The 19,579-nt window shown below is 35.6% G+C and overlaps 1 protein-coding gene across 1 annotated transcript in view; it reads right to left on the bottom strand.

The window, feature by feature from the left end:
- ADAMTS20 (ADAM metallopeptidase with thrombospondin type 1 motif 20) overlaps nt 1-19,579 on the bottom strand; it is a 211,085-nt gene that overhangs the window by 103,436 nt on the left and 88,070 nt on the right. Inside the window, 5 exon segments of the mRNA XM_031650426.1 lie at nt 1,228-1,320; nt 4,630-4,747; nt 10,293-10,429; nt 10,534-10,715; nt 11,943-12,088. Of these exon segments, the coding sequence (XP_031506286.1) occupies nt 1,228-1,320; nt 4,630-4,747; nt 10,293-10,429; nt 10,534-10,715; nt 11,943-12,088 (676 nt within the window).

Below are 19,579 nucleotides of genomic sequence, written 5' to 3' on the forward strand. Positions count from 1 at the left end.
TAAAGTTGAGAAGAATCTGTGATCCAATCCCAGATCGATATATTTGTCTACATTTGGAATCTAAGTGATACCTATTAAATTATTTATTTCCAATATGGTAGCATATATCTATGTATATGTACTGAAGTAATATTTTTAGCATGAGGAAAAGAATTCCAACTAAATGTAAAAGGCTAATAATTCTAACTATTTACACTTGATTTTAATAAAATATTTTGCATTTTTTATTAAGGTGAAACTGATACAAAATTAACCATCGTTAAATGAACAATTCAATGGCATTTAGTGTATTCACAATGACGTACAACCATCACCTCTATCTAGTTCCAAAACCTGTTCACCCCAAAAGGAAACCTTGTACCCATTAAGGAGTTATTCCCTTTACATTTGACTTTATAGTTCCAAATGCAATTCCTGAGATAGGCTGTTCATTATAGATTCAGATTGCCAGTTACACAGGTTAATTATTTGAGTCAATAGTCCACATCTTATTAATGTACAGCAGATGCTTTCTCAATATCAGCTCTGCACCATTACCTACCTACTCCAGCTTGGTGAATTATAGATAACTCACTATTAAGATATTTCTAAGGCAGAAGGAAACGATTTTTAAAGCATCCTTTTCATATTTGTGTCTAAAGTGAAATTCTTTAAGCCTGAAAGCTAATTTCTAAAAATAAATAACATAAATTAAGTTTATACTTTAGAAATAGCTAACAGACAATATACTGTGACTATATTCATTAACATATAAAAACGTGAAACCACAGTTCTTTTTCTGACTTTTTTAAATACAAGAGCTTTTAAAAACCTGTATTTAAATACTTTAGCTACATAGTAAAAAAAAAAGAAAAAAAAATTAAGAAAACTATTTAAAACACTTAACCCCAAAGAATTCTATAACTAATGTTAGACAAAATGATAGAAGAGTATTTTATTCTAAATACACATGCAACTAATTGAATATAACTTCTAGTTATCTAAACTATTCACATGAGAAAAAAACTGAAGACAAATTATTGTTCAGAATTTCATTGTTTTTTTTTTAAGTAATACATTTTGGACTGCTTAAGAACATATGTATAGGGAGCCCTAAGCTCAGTATGAAATGAAATTGCATGTTTGCTAAAGGGACTCTTGTTGCCTTCCAAGAATTTACATAAACTACAGACATCCATGAAATTGCAAAGAGCCACATACTGGCTGTTGTTTATGAGAAATGTTTACCAAGGTAACTGTCATCTGGTTGTCCAGAATAGCTGTACTGACGAATGTCAATGTTTGTTGCTCCTGCGGGAATCTTTACAACAACATTATAACCTGCAATATAATTTTACATATGTTAAATTTCACAAAAAGCAGATGACCCAGAGGTTATTACTGCTGAATGAATGAAAAATATGAATACCATAGTCAGACCTAATTTTGTTGTGTCTTTACAAAATTACACAGTGGTTATTCCTTTTGAGTCAGTACATTACACAAATTGCTGAAGATTGAGAAAAAGTGGTTGTTGTCTAGAAACAGAGTTTAAGATTCTTAACTTTTCCTAATCTTTTCCTACTTCTAATATTCTTAATATAGAATGGAATAAAGCTAGTATTTTAGCTCCTGAGACACTTAGTTCACATATTCACTTTTAAGCTTGGTTAATGCTTTTGTATTTTATACTGGGAAAAAAATAGAGGATTTCAAATGTAATTCACAAGTCCAGGAGATATTAAAATCATTGGTCATTGCTATGATATGTTCACACAGCCTCAGTAAATAGCAAAATAATAAAAATTTTCAGTTTCATTATTGAAAAATCATAAAAAAGAAGAAGTTTAAAGCCCAAGTTTTTCTTGAGCTTTTAGTTTATAGTATAAGCAGGAATCCCTTTATCTACTCCCCAAATTTTACATTATTTTTACAACAATACTAATAAACTTGTTATGAGAAAAGTAAAAAGTTTACTCAAGTGAAACGAATGTAGTATTTCCATTTTATGAGGCCAAATTCGGCAACATTGGCACTGCTCAAAAGAGGAAACATTTTATCTAACACATATTAAGAAAAAACGTTTTCATGAAACTAAAAACACATTCCATAGTTGTCCAAATACTCAGGTTTTTAAATATACAGTTAGTTATACTCTAAGAATATTATTCTAAGTTTTTCCTTTTCCTTATTTATTAGGATTTCCCCCTATTTAATGAGTAAAAGAAGTAATTTTTCTCATACACTACCTTTGATAAATACGGAATTAACTTAAGAAGATAGTTTAAAAGGAGTTTAAATTTACAACCCTAATGTCAGACTATCTTGCATGTGTTTTAGAGCAGCCTTATTTATATCTAAGGCATGACATTTTTAGTGTAAGATGGTAAATAGTTTCATGATTCGGTATACAATATATGCATACTGGTTGTAGGTTATTGACCTACAAGAATAATTTTAATTAACCACCTTTTCACTATAAAATATTCTCACCCACTACTTTTACTATTTATGTCTTTACTATTTATTATATTTTTTTCAAGAAAGCAAGCCAAAGGCATTGCAAAGGTGATAAGATGAAGGCTACCACCAGGGGGCAGAAATGTGACAAATGCTAATCAGATCTTGCAAATAAGTATAACACATTGTTCTATTTGCAAACTGATTAATGCACAGTACAATTTTCAGAAGATTACATATTTGATCTTAATTTGGTTCATGTGGCTTTATCCTGGAAAAAAATTTTTCAGTAAATACAGACTGTAATAAGTATGTGCCATGCATTATATAAGGGAATCAAATGTGTGTAGCTCTCAAGAAATAACTAGAAAAATCATATATCAAATCATCTAGTAACCGAGATTCATAAATATCAGAGTATAAAATGTACTGTTTTACACATACATGAAAACATAAATATTAAGTTTTAAATTATACTGTTTTAATGGAAGTAAGTAACAATTTGAACACACATGAACACAATTTAAAGCTGAACGGTAAGACTGTAAAAAATAGGCTAGAACTTGAGAATCGTTTTGTCAAGATCTGCACCCATAACGTGGCCACGGCGTGGCCTTTGTTGATAAACTGCTCTCACTTCACTGACAGATATTTTCTGATGTCTTGAATATAGCAACAGTGATCCTACAGTGACAGCTAACACTGGAAAAATTCTACAATGCAATTTTAACTACAAGATGTAGAAGAAAACACAAAAGACAAAGGTGAATGGAATTGACGGGTCAAAGGGTACAGAGACAAACTCCTTCCAGGAATGTTTGAGAGTGCCTGGTTATGTACATCCTTGCCAATATTAAGTATTATGATACTTCAAAATCTTTGTCAATTGATTTAATTAAAATTAATATCTTGAGACGGGCAGATCACGAGGTCAGGAGATCGAGACCATCCTGGCTACCATGGTGAAACCCCGTCTCTACTAAAAAATACAAAAGATTAGCCGGGCGCACTGGTGGGGGCCTGTAGTCCCAGCTACTCCAGAGGCTGAGGCAAGAGAATGGCGTAAACCCGGGAGGCGGAGCTTGCAGTGAGCTGAGATCGGGCCACTGCACTCCAGCCTGGGTGACAGAGTGAGACACTGTCTCAAAAAAAAAAAAAAAATCTTGTTAAAAAAAAGGCTAGGTGTGGTGGTTCATGCCTGCAATTTCAGGACTTTGGGAGGCCGAGATGGGAGGATCCCTTGAAGCTAGGAGTTTAGACCAACCTAGCAACACATTGAGACCCATCTCTACACACACACACGAATTAACTAGGCATGGTGGTGAGCACCTGTAGTTCTAGGTACTGGGGATGAGGAGGTGGAAAGACTGCTGGAGCCCAGGAGTTCAGAGTTGCAATGAGCTATGATTGTGCCACTGTACTCCAGCCTGGCCAACAGAGTAACACCCTGTCTCTAAATAAATAAATGAATAAATAAGGTTGTAAGAAATAAATTTAATTTGCAAAAAAGGTTTTAAAAATCTGCTTTTATTATCATAAAAACCAAAAAATCTTGCTCAGAAAACATTACAATGGAAAATATCTTACATATTCACATGATTTTTTGGAGAAAAATTAAATCATGGCCAATATGTGATCGAGATACTGCCTGGAAAATCAAATGTGGCAATAATTCTGAAACATTTAATTCAGAAAAATATTTAAGTTAATGGTTTCATCCTTCACCTTCAATCAACATTTTCTATGTACGATTAATAAGAAGTGTAACAGGCCAAGTCATACCAAAAAAAGAAAGTGATTCAAATAATGAAAATATTTGAAAGCAAGTTTCCTGGAAAAAAATCACAAATATATACATTTTAGGTTATAGGGAAAGAAAGCATTTCATTATGGGAAGATTATTCACATATCACACATCACAGTCAAACAGCACTGAATTTAATAAATGCACCTAATACATTTTTAAGAATCAGATTTGCCTGGGGCAGGTGAATTCATTAATCAAGGATACATCTGGTCTAACACAGTATTCAATTTTTTTATATTTAGGAAATTTTTCCTTAACAATCATTTTGGACTAATGGTATAGAGTAGACAAAACAGTAACAAAGGATTACTATTACACATTCTTTACAGACTCCATTATTATACTAAATAAAAGGGAAAACTAGAAACAAATACACAACTTACCATAATGAGAACTGTTGAAGACACCTGTTACTGTCTTGCATGAAGAGTTGTCCCCACCACACACTCCACATTTGTCTATCTTGGCACTGGAGTTTAACACGTGATCACAACCAGCTGCCTTCAAGACACAATTACAATCAATATTATAAGAATGACTAATTATGAAGAAAAGAGAGAAGATCCAAATACATATAATCAGAAATGACAAAGGGGATTTACCACTGACCCCAGAGAAATACAAATAACTCTCAGAGACTACTATGAACACTTCTATGCACATGAACTAGAAAACCTAGAAGAAATGGATAAACTCCTGGACGCATACACCCTCCCAAGACTGAAGGTGGAAGAAAGAGAATCCCTGGACAGACCAATAATGAACTCTGAAATTGAATCAGTAATAAGTAGCCTACCATCTAAAAAAAGCCCAGGACCACACGATTCCCAGCTGAATTCTACTAGGTGTACAAACAAGAGCTGGTACCATTCCTACTGACACTATTTGAAAAATTGAGGAGGAGGGACTCCTCCCTAACTCATTCTATGAGGTCAGCATCATCCTGATACCAAATCCTGGCAGTCACACGACAAAAAAATAAAACTTTAGGCCAATATCCTTGATGAATACTGATACAAAAATCTTCAACAAAATACTTGCAAACCAAATCCAGCAGCAAATCAAAAGCTTATCCACCACCATCAAGTAGACTTCATCCCCAGGGTGCAAAGTTGGTTCAACATACACAAATCAACAAATGCAATTCATCACATAAACAGAACAAAATACAAAAATCACATGATTATCTCAACAGATGCAGAAAACGCTTTCAATAAAATTCAACACCCCTTCATGTTAAGAGCTCTTCATGAAGTAGGCATTGAAGCAACATACCTCAAAATAATAAGAGTGATCTATGACAAACCCCCAAAGGCTATTATACTGAATGGGGAAAAGCAGGAAGAGTTTCCCTTGAAAACTGGCACAAGACAAGGATGACTTTCTCACCACTACTATTTAACATGTACTGAAAGTCCTGGCCAGTACAATCAGGGAAAAGAAAGAAAGAAAGGGCATCCAAATAGAAAAAGAGGAAATCAAACAATTCCTGCTGGTTGATGACATGATTATATATCTAGAAACTCCACAGTCTCAACCCAAAAGCTCCTTAACCTGACAAACAACTTCAGCAAATTTGAAAGATACAAAATCAATGTACAAAAATTGGTACCATTCCTACACACCAATAATAACCAACTTGAGACCCAAATAAGGAAGACAATCCCTTCACAATGGCCACCAAAAGAATGAAATACCTAGGAATACAGCTAACCAGGGAGGTGAAAGATCTCTACAATGAGAATTATAAAACACTGCTCAAAGAAATAGAGATGACACAAACAAATGAAAATATTCTAAATATTCTATGCTTACAGATGCGAAGAATCAATGTCATTAAAATGGCCATACTGCCCAAAGCAACGTATATATCCAATGCCATTTCTATAAAACTACCATTGATATTCTTTACAGAACTAGAAAAAACTATTTTAAAATTCATATGGAACCAAAAAAACAGCCTGAATAGCCAAAGCAATCCTAACCAAAAAGAACGAAGCTGAAGGTGTCATGCTATCCAACTTCAAACTATACTACAGGGCTACAGTAACCAAAACAGCATGGTACTGGTACAAAAACAGACATGCATACCAATGGGGCAGAATAGAGAGACCAGAAGTAAGTCCACACAGTTACAACCATCTGATCTTCAACAAAGCTGATCAAAACAAGCAATGGAAAAAGGACTCCCTATTCAATAAATGGTGCCGAGATAAATCGTTAACCACATGCAGAAAAGATTGAAACTGAAAACCTTCCTTACATTGTATAAAAAAAATCAACTCATGATGGATTAAAGACTTCAATGTAAAACCCCAAACTATAAAAACCCTGGAAGACAACCTAGGCCATACCATTCTGGACATAAGAACTGGTAAAGATTTCATGATGAAGACACCAAAAGCAATTGCAACAGCAAAAATTGGAAAATGAGATTTAGTTAAATTTAAGAGCTTCTGAACAGCAAAAGAAACTATCAACAGAGTAAATAGGCAATCTACAGAATGGGGGGAAATATCTTCAAACTACACATCTGACAAAGGTCTATTATCCAGCATCTATAAGGAACTTAAATAAATTTACAAGAAAAAAAAACCATTAAAAAGTGAGCAAAGAACATGAACAAACATCTTTTAAGAGAAGACATACATGCAACCAACAAGCATACGGAAAAAGTGCAATATCAATGATCATCAGAGAAATGCAAATCAAAACCAAAATAAGATAGCATCTCACGCCAGTCAGAATGACTACTATTAAAAAGTCAAAAAATAACAGATGCTGGAAAGACTGCAGAAAAGAGAACGGTTATACACTGTTGGTGGGAGTGTAAATTGGTTCAACCACTGTGGAAAGCAGTGTGGAGATTCCTTAAAGAGCTAAAAACTGAACTACCATTCAACTCAGCAATCCCATTACTGGATATATACCCAAAGGAATATAATTTGTTCTACCATAAAGACACATGCAGGTGTATGTTCATTGCAGCACTATTTACAATAGCAAAGACATGAAATGAACCTAAGTGTCTACTAATGGTAGACTGGATAAAGAAAATGTGACACATATACACAAAGAAATACTGTGCAGCCATAGAAAGAATAAAATTATATCCTTTATAGGAACATTGATGGAGCTGGAGGTCATCCTCCTTAGCAAACCAACACAGGAACAGAAAGCCAAATATTACACGTTCTCACTTATAAGTGGGAGCTAAATGATGAGAACACATGGGCACAAAGAGGGGAACAACACACACTGTGGCCTGTTGAGGGTGGAGGGTGGGAGGAGGGAGAGGATCAGAAAAAGTAACTATTGGATACTAAGCTTAGTATCTAGATGATGAAATAATCTGTACAACAAAACCCTATTACACGAATTTACCTGTATAAAATCTTGCATATAGACCCCTGAACCTAAAATAAAAGTTAAAAAAAAAAAATGACCAACTATAAGAATGGTACTTTAAAGTTTACAAAGTTCTTTTCACAAATATCCTTTCAATTACCAGGAGATTCAGTACAACAGAATTGTTTCAAAATATGTACTCATCTTGTTGTATGTCAATATTTTCACATATCTATTTACATGGTCTAAAAAGTCATGTTTATTAAAGGGTCATCCACAGACCTCCTGCATCAACATCACATGGGGTGGTATTTAAAAAGACAGATTCCCAGATCTTCTGAATTATAATACTTGGAAATAAAACCTAGGAATCTGCATTGTAACACTGACATTGATTCCAATACGCACTGTCATTTGAAAACCGCTCTTAAAAGAAATGTAATTCAAAGAGACTAAAGAATGAGTATGTCAGTAACACATTAGAATACTCCAAAAAGATGTCTTTCATAGTTACTATTTTAACTCATGACCTTAGAACTCTGCAAATAATCTTAGTTTCAAATAAATATTTAAAAGCAACATTTTCTCTAAAACTAATACCCAGCATAACAGTGCTTATTTTAAAAACTGAATGAATATGCAAGTAGACGGCTTGTTCCAGAAATTTCAAAAAAACAAATGCAGCTCCTCTCCATGAAGAAGCTGTCCTCTGCATACGTTGCAATAACTCTTTCCGTTGTTTGGAATGGCCCTCTAAATTTAGTGATCAGTAAAGAAAATTTCTTAAGCCTCGTGAATTTTTTTATATACAAGGCAGATGTTTTCAAAATCAAAATTTTAAGTATATATTTTCTGAAAGTAGTATGCCTCTATATGTTCAGATAATCTTCATCATAACTTTTGCATTTTGATATGACTTTAAGCTGCTAATTTAAAGCACAATTTTTTTCAGGCCACTGAATAACCTTTTCAGTATTTAAGCTGTTTCCAACTTAAATTATTTTAACTCTCTTTGAACATCTCATTAGCTCTTTGGGTGAAGGGCCTTTATCACCCAGATAAGGTAATAGAGACTTGTTTACAGGGAGATTAAGTTTGCCCTATAGAGTTCCACTTTAACCAAAGGAATAAGTTCTTAAGATTATACTTATATTTTTAATTATTTTTTATTGTTTATTTTTAAATTGACAGATAACATTGTATGTTTTTATCATGTACAACGTGATGTTCTGAAGAATATCAATACATTAAGGAATGGTTAAATCTAGCTAATTAACAAATGCATAACCTCACGTAGTTATCATTTTTGTGGTGACAGCACATATCCACTAAAAATAGAACTACCATATGATCCAGCAATCTCACTACTGGATACATATCCAAAGGAAACGATATTAGTATATTAAAGAGAGATCTACACTCCCATGTTTATCACAGCTCTATTGACAATAGCCAAAATATGAAATCAACCTAAGTGTCCATCAGTGGATGCATGGATTTAAACGATGTGGTTTATATACAAAATGGTATATTATTCAGCCATAAAGAAGAGGAAACCCTCCCATTTGTGACAACATGGATCAATCTGGAGGACATTATGTTAAATGAAATAAGCCAGGCACCAAAAAACAAATACCATATGATCTCATTTATATGTGGAATCTAAAAAAGTTGGTCTCATAGAAGTACACTTACTATATTCTTTAGACCACATTCACTAGCCTAGTTCTCAAACTTGCCATCCATTCTCAAGATTGCCATTGCAATGTTTGTGCTTTAACTCAGCATCTCATCAGCTCTGACCTAGACCACCTGTCTCCAATCTTCTAAATCCAATATTTTGAAGATTCCAATAGGCAAACTGAATCACATCTCTCCCTTGACTTCAAATGCTTTTATGTGTTTCCAAGGAGTTAAGAAAAAAAAAGTGCATTTGACAACCATCTGCTGGTCCCTAACTCCAACTCTGCTCCCATAATTCCTCTCCTTCTAAAACCTACTCATTTCGATACTTGGCACAAGTCTCATGCGCTCCATGAAAGGTTCTCTGAATCCTTTACCCACCTCCCCATAAAATAAGACACTCCTTCCTCAATAACTCCGTGCTACCTTGCAGATGACCCATAGCACTACATTGTAATTGTTTACGTGCCTATTTCCCCCACAAATCTGTGACCATCTTGGAAGTGGGGTTCTCTGCTCCAATCTTTTATCCTGGTGACTTGAACAGTATCTGACATCTAGTAGCTACTCAATCAATGTTTGTTGAATGCACATAAAAGTAAGTGACAGAGAGCTCGAAAGAGGAAGGGAGAATATCAATGGTTTTAACGGTAAGGAAAACGTTACTGTAGAAGGTTACATTTAAAGTAGCAAAATCACTTTACAATCCTTGTATCCTATTATTTTCTATCTTTTAGGAAGCTGACCTCATTTCTATTTTGATTATGAGTACAATAGACCATAGGAAGTCAGAAAATTTAACTTAATGCTTTGTTGAGGCATTTTTGATGACAGAGAATCCCCAGTAACCAGGCTAACTATACTTCTATAGATAGCATGATAACAAAGGTTGCTTTGTTGGAATGCATAAGAACATATACTGAGATAGTAAAAGTAATATTTGGTTATATAAATAGAAAAAAAACATTATTCTTAAAGTCACTTTAAATATAACAGAAACTTACAGTTTACTTACCATACACCGGCCTTGAACACAGATGTCATGAGTTTCATTTCCACAAGGAGTACCATCTTCAACCATATACTTCAATAGGTAGAAATCATTGGTTCCAGCAACCTGACAGTAGAGTTTACAACGATCTTTTGTGCGAACTGTAAAAAAGAAAAAGGTCACATTTTTTAATGTATAATAATAAAGCTATGTGTTCTTATGTCTCAGAAAAATTTACATCAAAGAAACAGCATAATTTACTTACTGCCACTGTATCTTGGAAGCCACCTCACATTAGAGGGAATGCCACTGATATCCAAATGTTTGCCATTAAAATCAGAGCATTGCTTCTCTCGAAAGTCTTGTGTGCCTTTTGGACATGAATCAGTATTACATGATCGAAATTTCATCCTGCGGCCCACACAGTAATTTCCTCCGTTTCTTGGCCTAGTCAAATTCATTACATTTTAAAGCATATCAGTACAACATTATTTGTGCCACTTACTTCTAAAAGTTCCAATCTTTTCTAGGATCTAGAAAACCAATGAAGTCCCACTAACACTTTTTTAACAGAAGTATGTAACATGAGTTTTAAGCAATTCTATGGATAATGAACCACTAAAATATCCACCTTAGCGTGGACAGTGAGCCTAGAGGGCAGAAATGATATCTTATTCTTGACTAGGTTAACTAGCATGAAACCAGCAATGGAAGTTTGTTCTTAAACTTCCAAAAAAGGGTTTGCTCATTTTCTGGAAAGAATAAAAGACATGTAGTGAGCCAAAGACAGTAACAAAGGCAGAGGCCTTGTTAAATAACAAGAAAATACATACACATCTTTGTCATGTATATCTTATTTATCACTCAATTTAAGGAGTTTTATGGTATCAATCTACATCCATGTTATTTTGGCTTATGCCAGAAAATAAAATTTTTTGCAGAATTTTTGGAATATAAAGACTTCTAGTATAATTTATCCTAAAACTTAAATGAACCAAGATTTTATTCAGAGTCAGTCACATTTGTGCATTAAAAATGCTTATTAATAATACTTTAAGTAAAGAGTATCATATTGCTTACCAACTTCTATATCATGTATACAACAGAAACATTAATTTAAAATCTTAATGCAATATGTAAGCTCTTTTAAATAGTTTGATGAGGGGGATATATGCTTTAGTACTTATTCAGCTAAAGACAATGATGCATCTATAACACAAGAAGCAGAGAAAGGAAACTATCACATGTCACATTGCACAAAACAGTAAAGAAATCAGTAACCAAACTATATATGCTGTCCAGAAGCTCCAACACATACATGAAAGGAGCCAGGATGTCTCACTAGGCATACGGTAAATGTGAAAATGCCATTATATAACTGTCATTCACACTTAAAAGTATGTCTCAAAATTTATACTAAATTAAAAAACAAAACAAAAAATGAAGAAAATGGATCTCAGTTCAGTTTATAAAATGTAATCTATTTAGGGTTTTTTTTTTTTTAATGTCTGAATCTACCAAAATATAAATCAATATGACTTAAAGTGTTCCAGAAGTTTTCTGAATCTCAGAAACTTACGGACTGACCTCCAGTTTTAGAAGTGAGTGAAACTGATGTTTACTTTCTGGTGCCTTGAGATAATCTTAATTTATAGTGACATAAAAAAGACATACTCAGGACGATTGCAGTGCCTGGTTGAGCTTTCGATTCCACCTCCACATGTTCTTGAACAAGAACTGTAAGGTTCCCATGGTCCCCATTCACCATTTACAGGACGTGTTTCCATTTCTTTGTTTACACATAGCCCACGGCGGCAATGCTATAAAAATAATAAGCACAAAAAGAAATGATGTGTGCCTCTAAGTAGAACATCACAAAAGTTGTAATAGCAGCATAAAGATCAATAGAAGAACAAACTAAACAATTTGAAGCAAGTTGTTATTAATTCAGATTACATTTGAAACCATTTTATGAATATTTCCTACCTACTGAGTAAGATCTGTGGAATACAAAAGGAGTGTAATATTTCTCTTGGCTTTAAGATTTAGTGTCACTGGGGAGGAAGGAAAAATTAAATAGTAAAATGGAATATGGGGGGTATTTTTTGAATAGAAGAGCCAAATACTAGGTTAATATGGTATATTTCCATCCTTCCATTTTTTTACTCAAAGTATCTATTCACTCTTCCACTCATAAAAAGCTTTCTACTTTATCCTATCTGAAGTCTCAGATGACAACCTTGTTTCTTTACTTTCATCAAGAGAATGGAAACTTACAGAAGAATCTACCCACAGTCTCTCACCACCTGTTCTACTCATTCAACAGCATCTGCACTCATACATTCAGACTTGCTACCTGTTAGCACACATGGAAAATTCCCTGTCCCAGACAAAGTCAACCCCTCTGCTTGTGCACTTAATCCCATCCCTTCTCACTACACCAAACATCACTCCAGCAATTCTCTTGTCTCTTCTACATCATCATTTCAGTGACAGCTAATCAAGTATGACCATGCACTCATGCCAGTCTATGAATTAGTTACCAGACTGAGAGAAGATAACACAACTTGAGAGGAAGCATTTCGAAATTTTTGTAAGATTTTTACAGAGAAATTTTATGTCTAAGCAAATCATTTAAAAATTGTCTTATGTTTATTTTTAATTGCGGCAAAACACGCATAACATAAAATTTACCATCTTAGCCATGTTTAAGTATATAGTTCAATAGTGTTGTGTATATTCATTGTCATGCAACCAATCTCCAGAATTTTTCCATCTTGTAAAACTGAAGCGCTATGCTCATTAAGCGATAACTCCCATTTTGTCCTCCCTGCTACCTCCTGGTAACCACCATTCTACTTTCTGTTTCTATGAATTTGACTACTCCAGATACTTCATATAATTGAAATCCTAGTCTTCATGTGACTGGCTTATTTCACTTAGCATAATATGCCCAAGCTTCATCCATGTGTCAGAACTTCATTTTTAAAAATGAATAATATTCCATTGTATGTTGTCTCAGTCCATTTTGTGATGCTATATAAGAATACCCAAGATTGGATAATTTATAAATAACAGAAATTCATTTCCCACAGGTCTGAGATCTGGGAAATCTAAGGTCAAGGTACAGGCAGGTTTGGCGTCTGATGAGGCCATTCTCTTCTTCCAAGATAGCACCTTGCACATTGCATTCTCTGGAAGGAGAGAATGCTGGATCCTCACAGGGCACAATGCAGAAGGACCGAGACAGCTCACTCCTGAAGGCTCTTTTATGAGGCACTAAACCCACCCAGGAAGGAAGAGCCTTTATGCCCTAGTATTATCAAACAGGCCCCATCTCCCAATACTGTTACATGGGCAATTAAATTTCAATATGAGTTTGGGAGGGGGCAAACATTCAAACCATAGCATATGCATTTACCACATTTTATTTTATTTATCCTTTTATCCATCAATGGGCACTGGGTTGCTTTCATCTTTTTTTTTTTTTTTTTTTTTGAGATAGAGTCCCTCTCTGTCACCCAGGTTGAAGTGCAGTGGCATGATCACAGCTTACTGCAACCTCCACCTCCCACGTTCATGTGATTCTCCTACCTCAGCCTCCCGAGTAGCTGGGAGTACAGTTGCACACCACCACACCCAGCTAATTTTCGTACTTTTAGTAGAGACAGGGTTTTGCCATGTTTGACCATGTAGGATGGTCTTAAACCCCTGCTTTCACCTTTAGATATTGTGAATAATGCTGCTATGAGCATGAGTGCACAAATATCTCTTTGAGATCTTGCTTTCAAATATTTGGGTATATATCCAGAAGTAGAATAGCTAAATCATATGATAATTCAATTACTAATTTTGTGAGGAATGGCTGTTTCCCATAGAAAAATTTGGCTTATATTTTGAATGTGTTTTCCATTTTATTTTCCTAGTCAATAATTTTTATTACTTTGTACAAAAGTATCAATTTATAATCAGAAATTTTAGAAAAGAACGAAGACAATCTGTTACTACAGATAATTTGCAAAGTAGTTCCCTAGATTATTCTCATTAACACACAAACGCAGCTCTTATTTCTCTCACTTTCAGAAAACAATAGCAACAACAAAATTTTTCTTATATCTCACTGCCCTTACCAGTTACTGCCCTGCTTCTCCTTGAAAGAGCCGGCCATGTTCATTCTTTAACTCCTTGTTTATTCTCTCATAACCCCGCCCCAGCCAGGTTTTTATATCCTATTCCTCCATGAATCTGCTCAAATTGCTAGAAATGCAAAATGCTTGTTCCCTGGTGCTGCAAAGAAATATCACTCAAACAATTTTCTCAGCAAGGCAAATTTTCCTTTCTGCAAAAACGGTGCTCCTCGCAGATGGAACAATGGCAAGAGCACATCTGGACAGGGCAGGGGCAGGAGTTCTTACTCCTGACACAGAGAACCCCTACGGCTGTGTCCTTCCCCTACTGGCTAGGGTTGGACTGCACAGTCTAAGTTAATTCCGACTGGCTATTTTAAAAAGAGCAGGAGTATGAGCCGGAATGGCAGGGTGAGTAGTTTGGCAAGAAGGATGGTTAGGAACAGGTAACTAAAGATGACTTAGGTCAGAACCGGTGACCAAGAGAACAGATGTGAACTACTGTTTAGGAATGGCAGGAAAGTTCTTTACTGAAACTAGAGGCAAGGAGGCAAAGAGAGCCAGGAAGTTAAACTTTAAAATGGAGATTCAAAGAATAAGAGAGCTGAACATACTGACATACTGATTCTTTGAAGAGAAACTTGGGGTTCACTATATTTAACAATGTGTAGGACACTAATGGCCAGTTCTCATTCTCTGTCTTCCTTATCAGCAATACGTGCACAACTAATCACTTTTCTTCTTTGACATACTTTTTTTCTCTTCATTTCCAGGGCTCTTGGTTTTCTTCCTTTCTTCATAATTAATTGTTCTCATTTTCTTCTGTTGTTTCTTCTTTTTTGTGTGACAACTTAGTGTTGGAATGTTTCTCCAGGCTCACATCTCAGTTTTTTTATTCTTTTCTGTTAACAGTCACTTCTAGTCCAGATCTCTCTCTTAAATTATCTTCTTCGTGACAACTTAATGTTGGAATGTCTCTCCGGGCTCATATCTTGGTTTTTTAATTCTTTACTATTAACAGTTACTTCTAGTCCAGATCTCTCTCCTAAACTCCAGACTCATATATATGCCTACTTACTTATGACTATTTACTGGAATGTCTAACAGACATTTCAAGCACAGCATATCCAAAAGAGAATTCCTGCCCTCCCAACTCAAAACCCACTTTTACTGAGTTGATCTAAGTTGTTCAGTCAAAAGCCTAGTCATCATTTCTCTTCTTCAAACACTCCACATCTGATACATTAGCTAGAATAAATGTTCTACTTCCTTTTAAAATGTATCAAAAATTGACCTTACATTATCTCACTACCATCACTCTGATTTGAGCACTAGCATCCCTTACTTCTATCACTGAAATAGCTAAGTAGATGTCTGTTTCCACTCTTGTGCTTGATAGGTTAGCCTTAACACAGTTGCTAGAATGATCTCTTTTTAAACTAAGTCAAATCAGGTATGAATCCATTCAAATCCTTCATTATTTTACTTTGAGTAAATACGCAGTTCTCACAATGGCCTGTGTGAACACCAAAAATTTAAGACGGTCTCAGTTAATTTAGAAAGTCTATTTTGCCAAAGTTGAGGACTTGCCCATGACATAGCCTCAGGAAGTCCTGACGACATGCACCAAAGGTGGTCAGGGCACAGCTTGTTTTTACACATTTTAGGGAGATATGAGACATCAGTCAATACATAAGAAGTACATTAGTTCTCTCCAAAAAGGCGGAGACAGCTCAAAGCAAGCCCCTCCCCACCCCCCACTGGGGACTTCTAGGTCACAGGTAAGTGAGAGACAGATGGTTGCATTCTTCTGGGTTTCTTATAAGTATTTCCAAAGGAGGCAATCAGAATATCCATCTATCTCTGTGAGCAAAGTGATGACTTGAATAGAATAGGAAGCAGGTTTGTCCTGAGACCTTCCCAGCTTGAAGGGTCCTAAGATATTTTTCTTTCACACCTGCAATGCCCTACGAAATCTTCCTTCAGCTTCTCCTTATAAGTCTCTTTCTCTCTTCACTTCACTCCAGCTAAAATGTCCTCCTTGCTCTTCTTTGAACACTCCAGGCACACTCCAGACTTAGGAGCTCAGCTATTCCCTTTCTTGGGAATTCATTTACCCCAGATATCCTCATAGCTAACCTTCTCACCTCCTTTAAGACAGCTAATTTGGTAACTTCATATAATGTCTGTCTTAACCATCATATTTTAAATTGCAATCTGCCCTCTCCTACTATAAAACTTCTAATTAGCTTTCTGCTCTATTTTTCTGATCCATGGCACCAACCAGTTTGATGGTACTATTATATTAATTATTTATAATATTCTAGTCTCCCTCTAGAACTTAAGATACATGAGGGCAGAGATCTTGTTGAGAGACAGGACTAGCTGGATTTCCTAGGCCGACTAAGAATCCCTAAACCTAGCTGGGAAGGTGACTGCATCCACCTTTAAACACAGGGCTTGCAACTTAGCTCACACCCAACCAATCAGGTAGTAAAGAGAGCTCACTAAAATGCTAATTAGGCAAATACAGGAGGTAAAGAAATAGCCAATCATCTATCGCCTGAGAGCACAGCAGGAGGGACAATGATCCAGATATAAACCCAGACATTCGAGCCTGCAACAGCTACCCTCTTTGGGTCCCCTCCCTTTGTATGGGAGGTCTGTTTACACTCTATTAAATCTTGCAGCTGCACTGTCTTCTGGTCCATGTTTGTTATGGCTCGAGCTGAGCTTTCACTCACCATCTACCACGGCTGTTTGCTGCCCTCTCAGACCTGCCACTGACTTCCATCCCTCCGGATCCAACATGGTGTCTGCTGTGCTCCTGATTCAGTGAGACACCCATTGCTGCTCCTGATTGGGCTAAAGGCTTGCCATTGTTCCTGCATGGCTAAGTGCCTGGGTTCATCCCAATTGAGCTGAACACTAGTCACTGGGTTCCATGGTTCTTTTCCATGACCCATGGCTTCTAATAGAGCTGTAACACTCACCGCATGCCCCAAGATTCCATTCCTTGGAATCCATGAGGCCAAGAACCCCAGGTCAGAGAAAACAAGGCTTGCCACCATCTTGGAAGCTGCCTGCCACCATTTTGGAAGTGGCCCACCACCATCTTGGGGGCTCTGGGAGCAAGGACCCCCAGTAACATTGTTTTGTTAACTCATGTATCCTACAGCAACAGAAGAAAATGAGGAATAGTGTACCTAAAATAGTGCCTGACATAGTAGGCCCTTGATAAATCTTTGCTGATTGAATGAATCCTATAGCCAAGCTTATAGCAGTAAAAATGCTTTGTGCTCTCCATTAGAAAAAGTCATTCAATATAAGAAAGCCATATTAGAAGTGGAAAAAAAAATCATAATGTGCTGTGTGCATGTGCATTTTGTAAGCATCTTGCATGAACAATTTAAGTAATCCTTACTCTTTTTAAAAAATAATTTGAGAGACTAGAGCATGAAAATGTTATAATATTATACTATTCACCATGTAGTAAAATTAAGTCATTATCAGAAGGGTTCACCATGTCTTCACACAAATTGATTTACTAGCAAAAGTGTTCAGCACACAGACTCATTAGATAGTCACAAGATAAACAGAATAAAGAAGAATGTTAAGGCAAAATTATAGAATATTTGTTTCAAATGTCCCTTCAATAAAAGGTTTATTTAATACGCAATACAGCTAAATATATAGGGGTTCACTGTGTTTTATTAATTTTAAAAAGATAATTTATATCTATTATAATCCACATGATGCTACCCCAAATACCACCTTTGCTTTTAATTTGTATTGGCTCTAAAGTAAATCTTAGCATTTCATCACATTTACCTTGAATCTCAATAAATCCATGCCTATCCTACCATCTCAATGGGAAAATATTCAAATGGCTAATAAGCACATGAAAAAATGCACAAGGTTGATAATAATCATGGAAATACAAGTTAAAACCACAATGAGATTCCATTTTATACCTAGTAGAATGGCCAAATATTTTTAAAAGACTAACAGTATCAAAAGTCGGCAAGAAATACAGAGTAATTGGAACTTTCCTCCATCGCTGGGGGGAGTCTAAAATGGTGCACTTACTTCAGAAAATTGTTTGGCACTTCTTATGATGTTAAACATACACTTACCCTATCATCCAGCAATTTGATGCCAAGAGAAGAACAAACATATGTCTACAAGAAGACTTGTATAGGGACGTTCATGGCAGTTTTATTCATAATAATCAAACACCAGAAATGATTCAATATCTATTGACAGGAGAATTGATAAATTACAGTACATCTGTATAGCTGAATTATATTGTGGTATAAAGGAATGAACTGCTAATGCACACGATAATATGGATGAAGTTTAAAAATATGTTGAACAAAAGACGCCTGTTCCATTCCACTGCTTCAAAAAAGAGGACGCTCTTTTTTGACAAGAACAAGAAAAAACGAATCTCTGGAAATAAAAATCAGAAAAGGAGTTTTCTCTGGAAGGAAGGAAAGTTGTCTCGAAAGAGGCACAACTGAATTTTTGTTGTTGTTGGTTTATTTATTTATTTATTTTTTGAGAGGAAGTCTCACTCTTGTCCCCTAGTAGTGCAATGGCGTGATCTTGGCTCACTGCAACCTCCGCCTCCCAGGTACAAGCGATTCTCCTGAATCAGTCTCCTGAGTAGCTGGGATTACAGGTGGCTGCCTGCCATCATGTCTGGCTAATTTTTGTATTTTTTGTAGAGACAGGGTTTCGCCATGTTGGCCCGGTTGGTCTTGAACTCTTGATCTCAGGTGATCTGCCTGCCTTGGTCTCCCAAAGTGCTGGGATTACAGGCCTGAGTCACTGCACCCAGCCACAACTGAACTTTTTAAAGTGATAGAAATTTTTATTGGGATGTTGGCTATATGTGCATCTACATTTGTTAAAATTCATCAAATTGTATACCTAAGATCTATGCATTATACTTATATATACCTTAATTTCAAAAAATCATGTTTATGCCCTAACTGGATTTAGAATATTAATAAATTAGCTATAAATAGTATATCTCTTAATATTTGTAAATATATCAATTACTACTTTTGCCACAGGCAATCAATCCTGAAGGTTCATGGCATACAGTAACTTGAAAAGTTGCTGAGGAACAGAGGAAGGTGCCAGTCCTGGATTTTAATCAGGTGAACATCTTCAAAT

Source organism: Papio anubis, chromosome 9 (assembly GCF_008728515.1).
Source record: "Papio anubis isolate 15944 chromosome 9, Panubis1.0, whole genome shotgun sequence".
Lineage (NCBI taxonomy): Eukaryota > Metazoa > Chordata > Mammalia > Primates > Cercopithecidae > Papio > Papio anubis.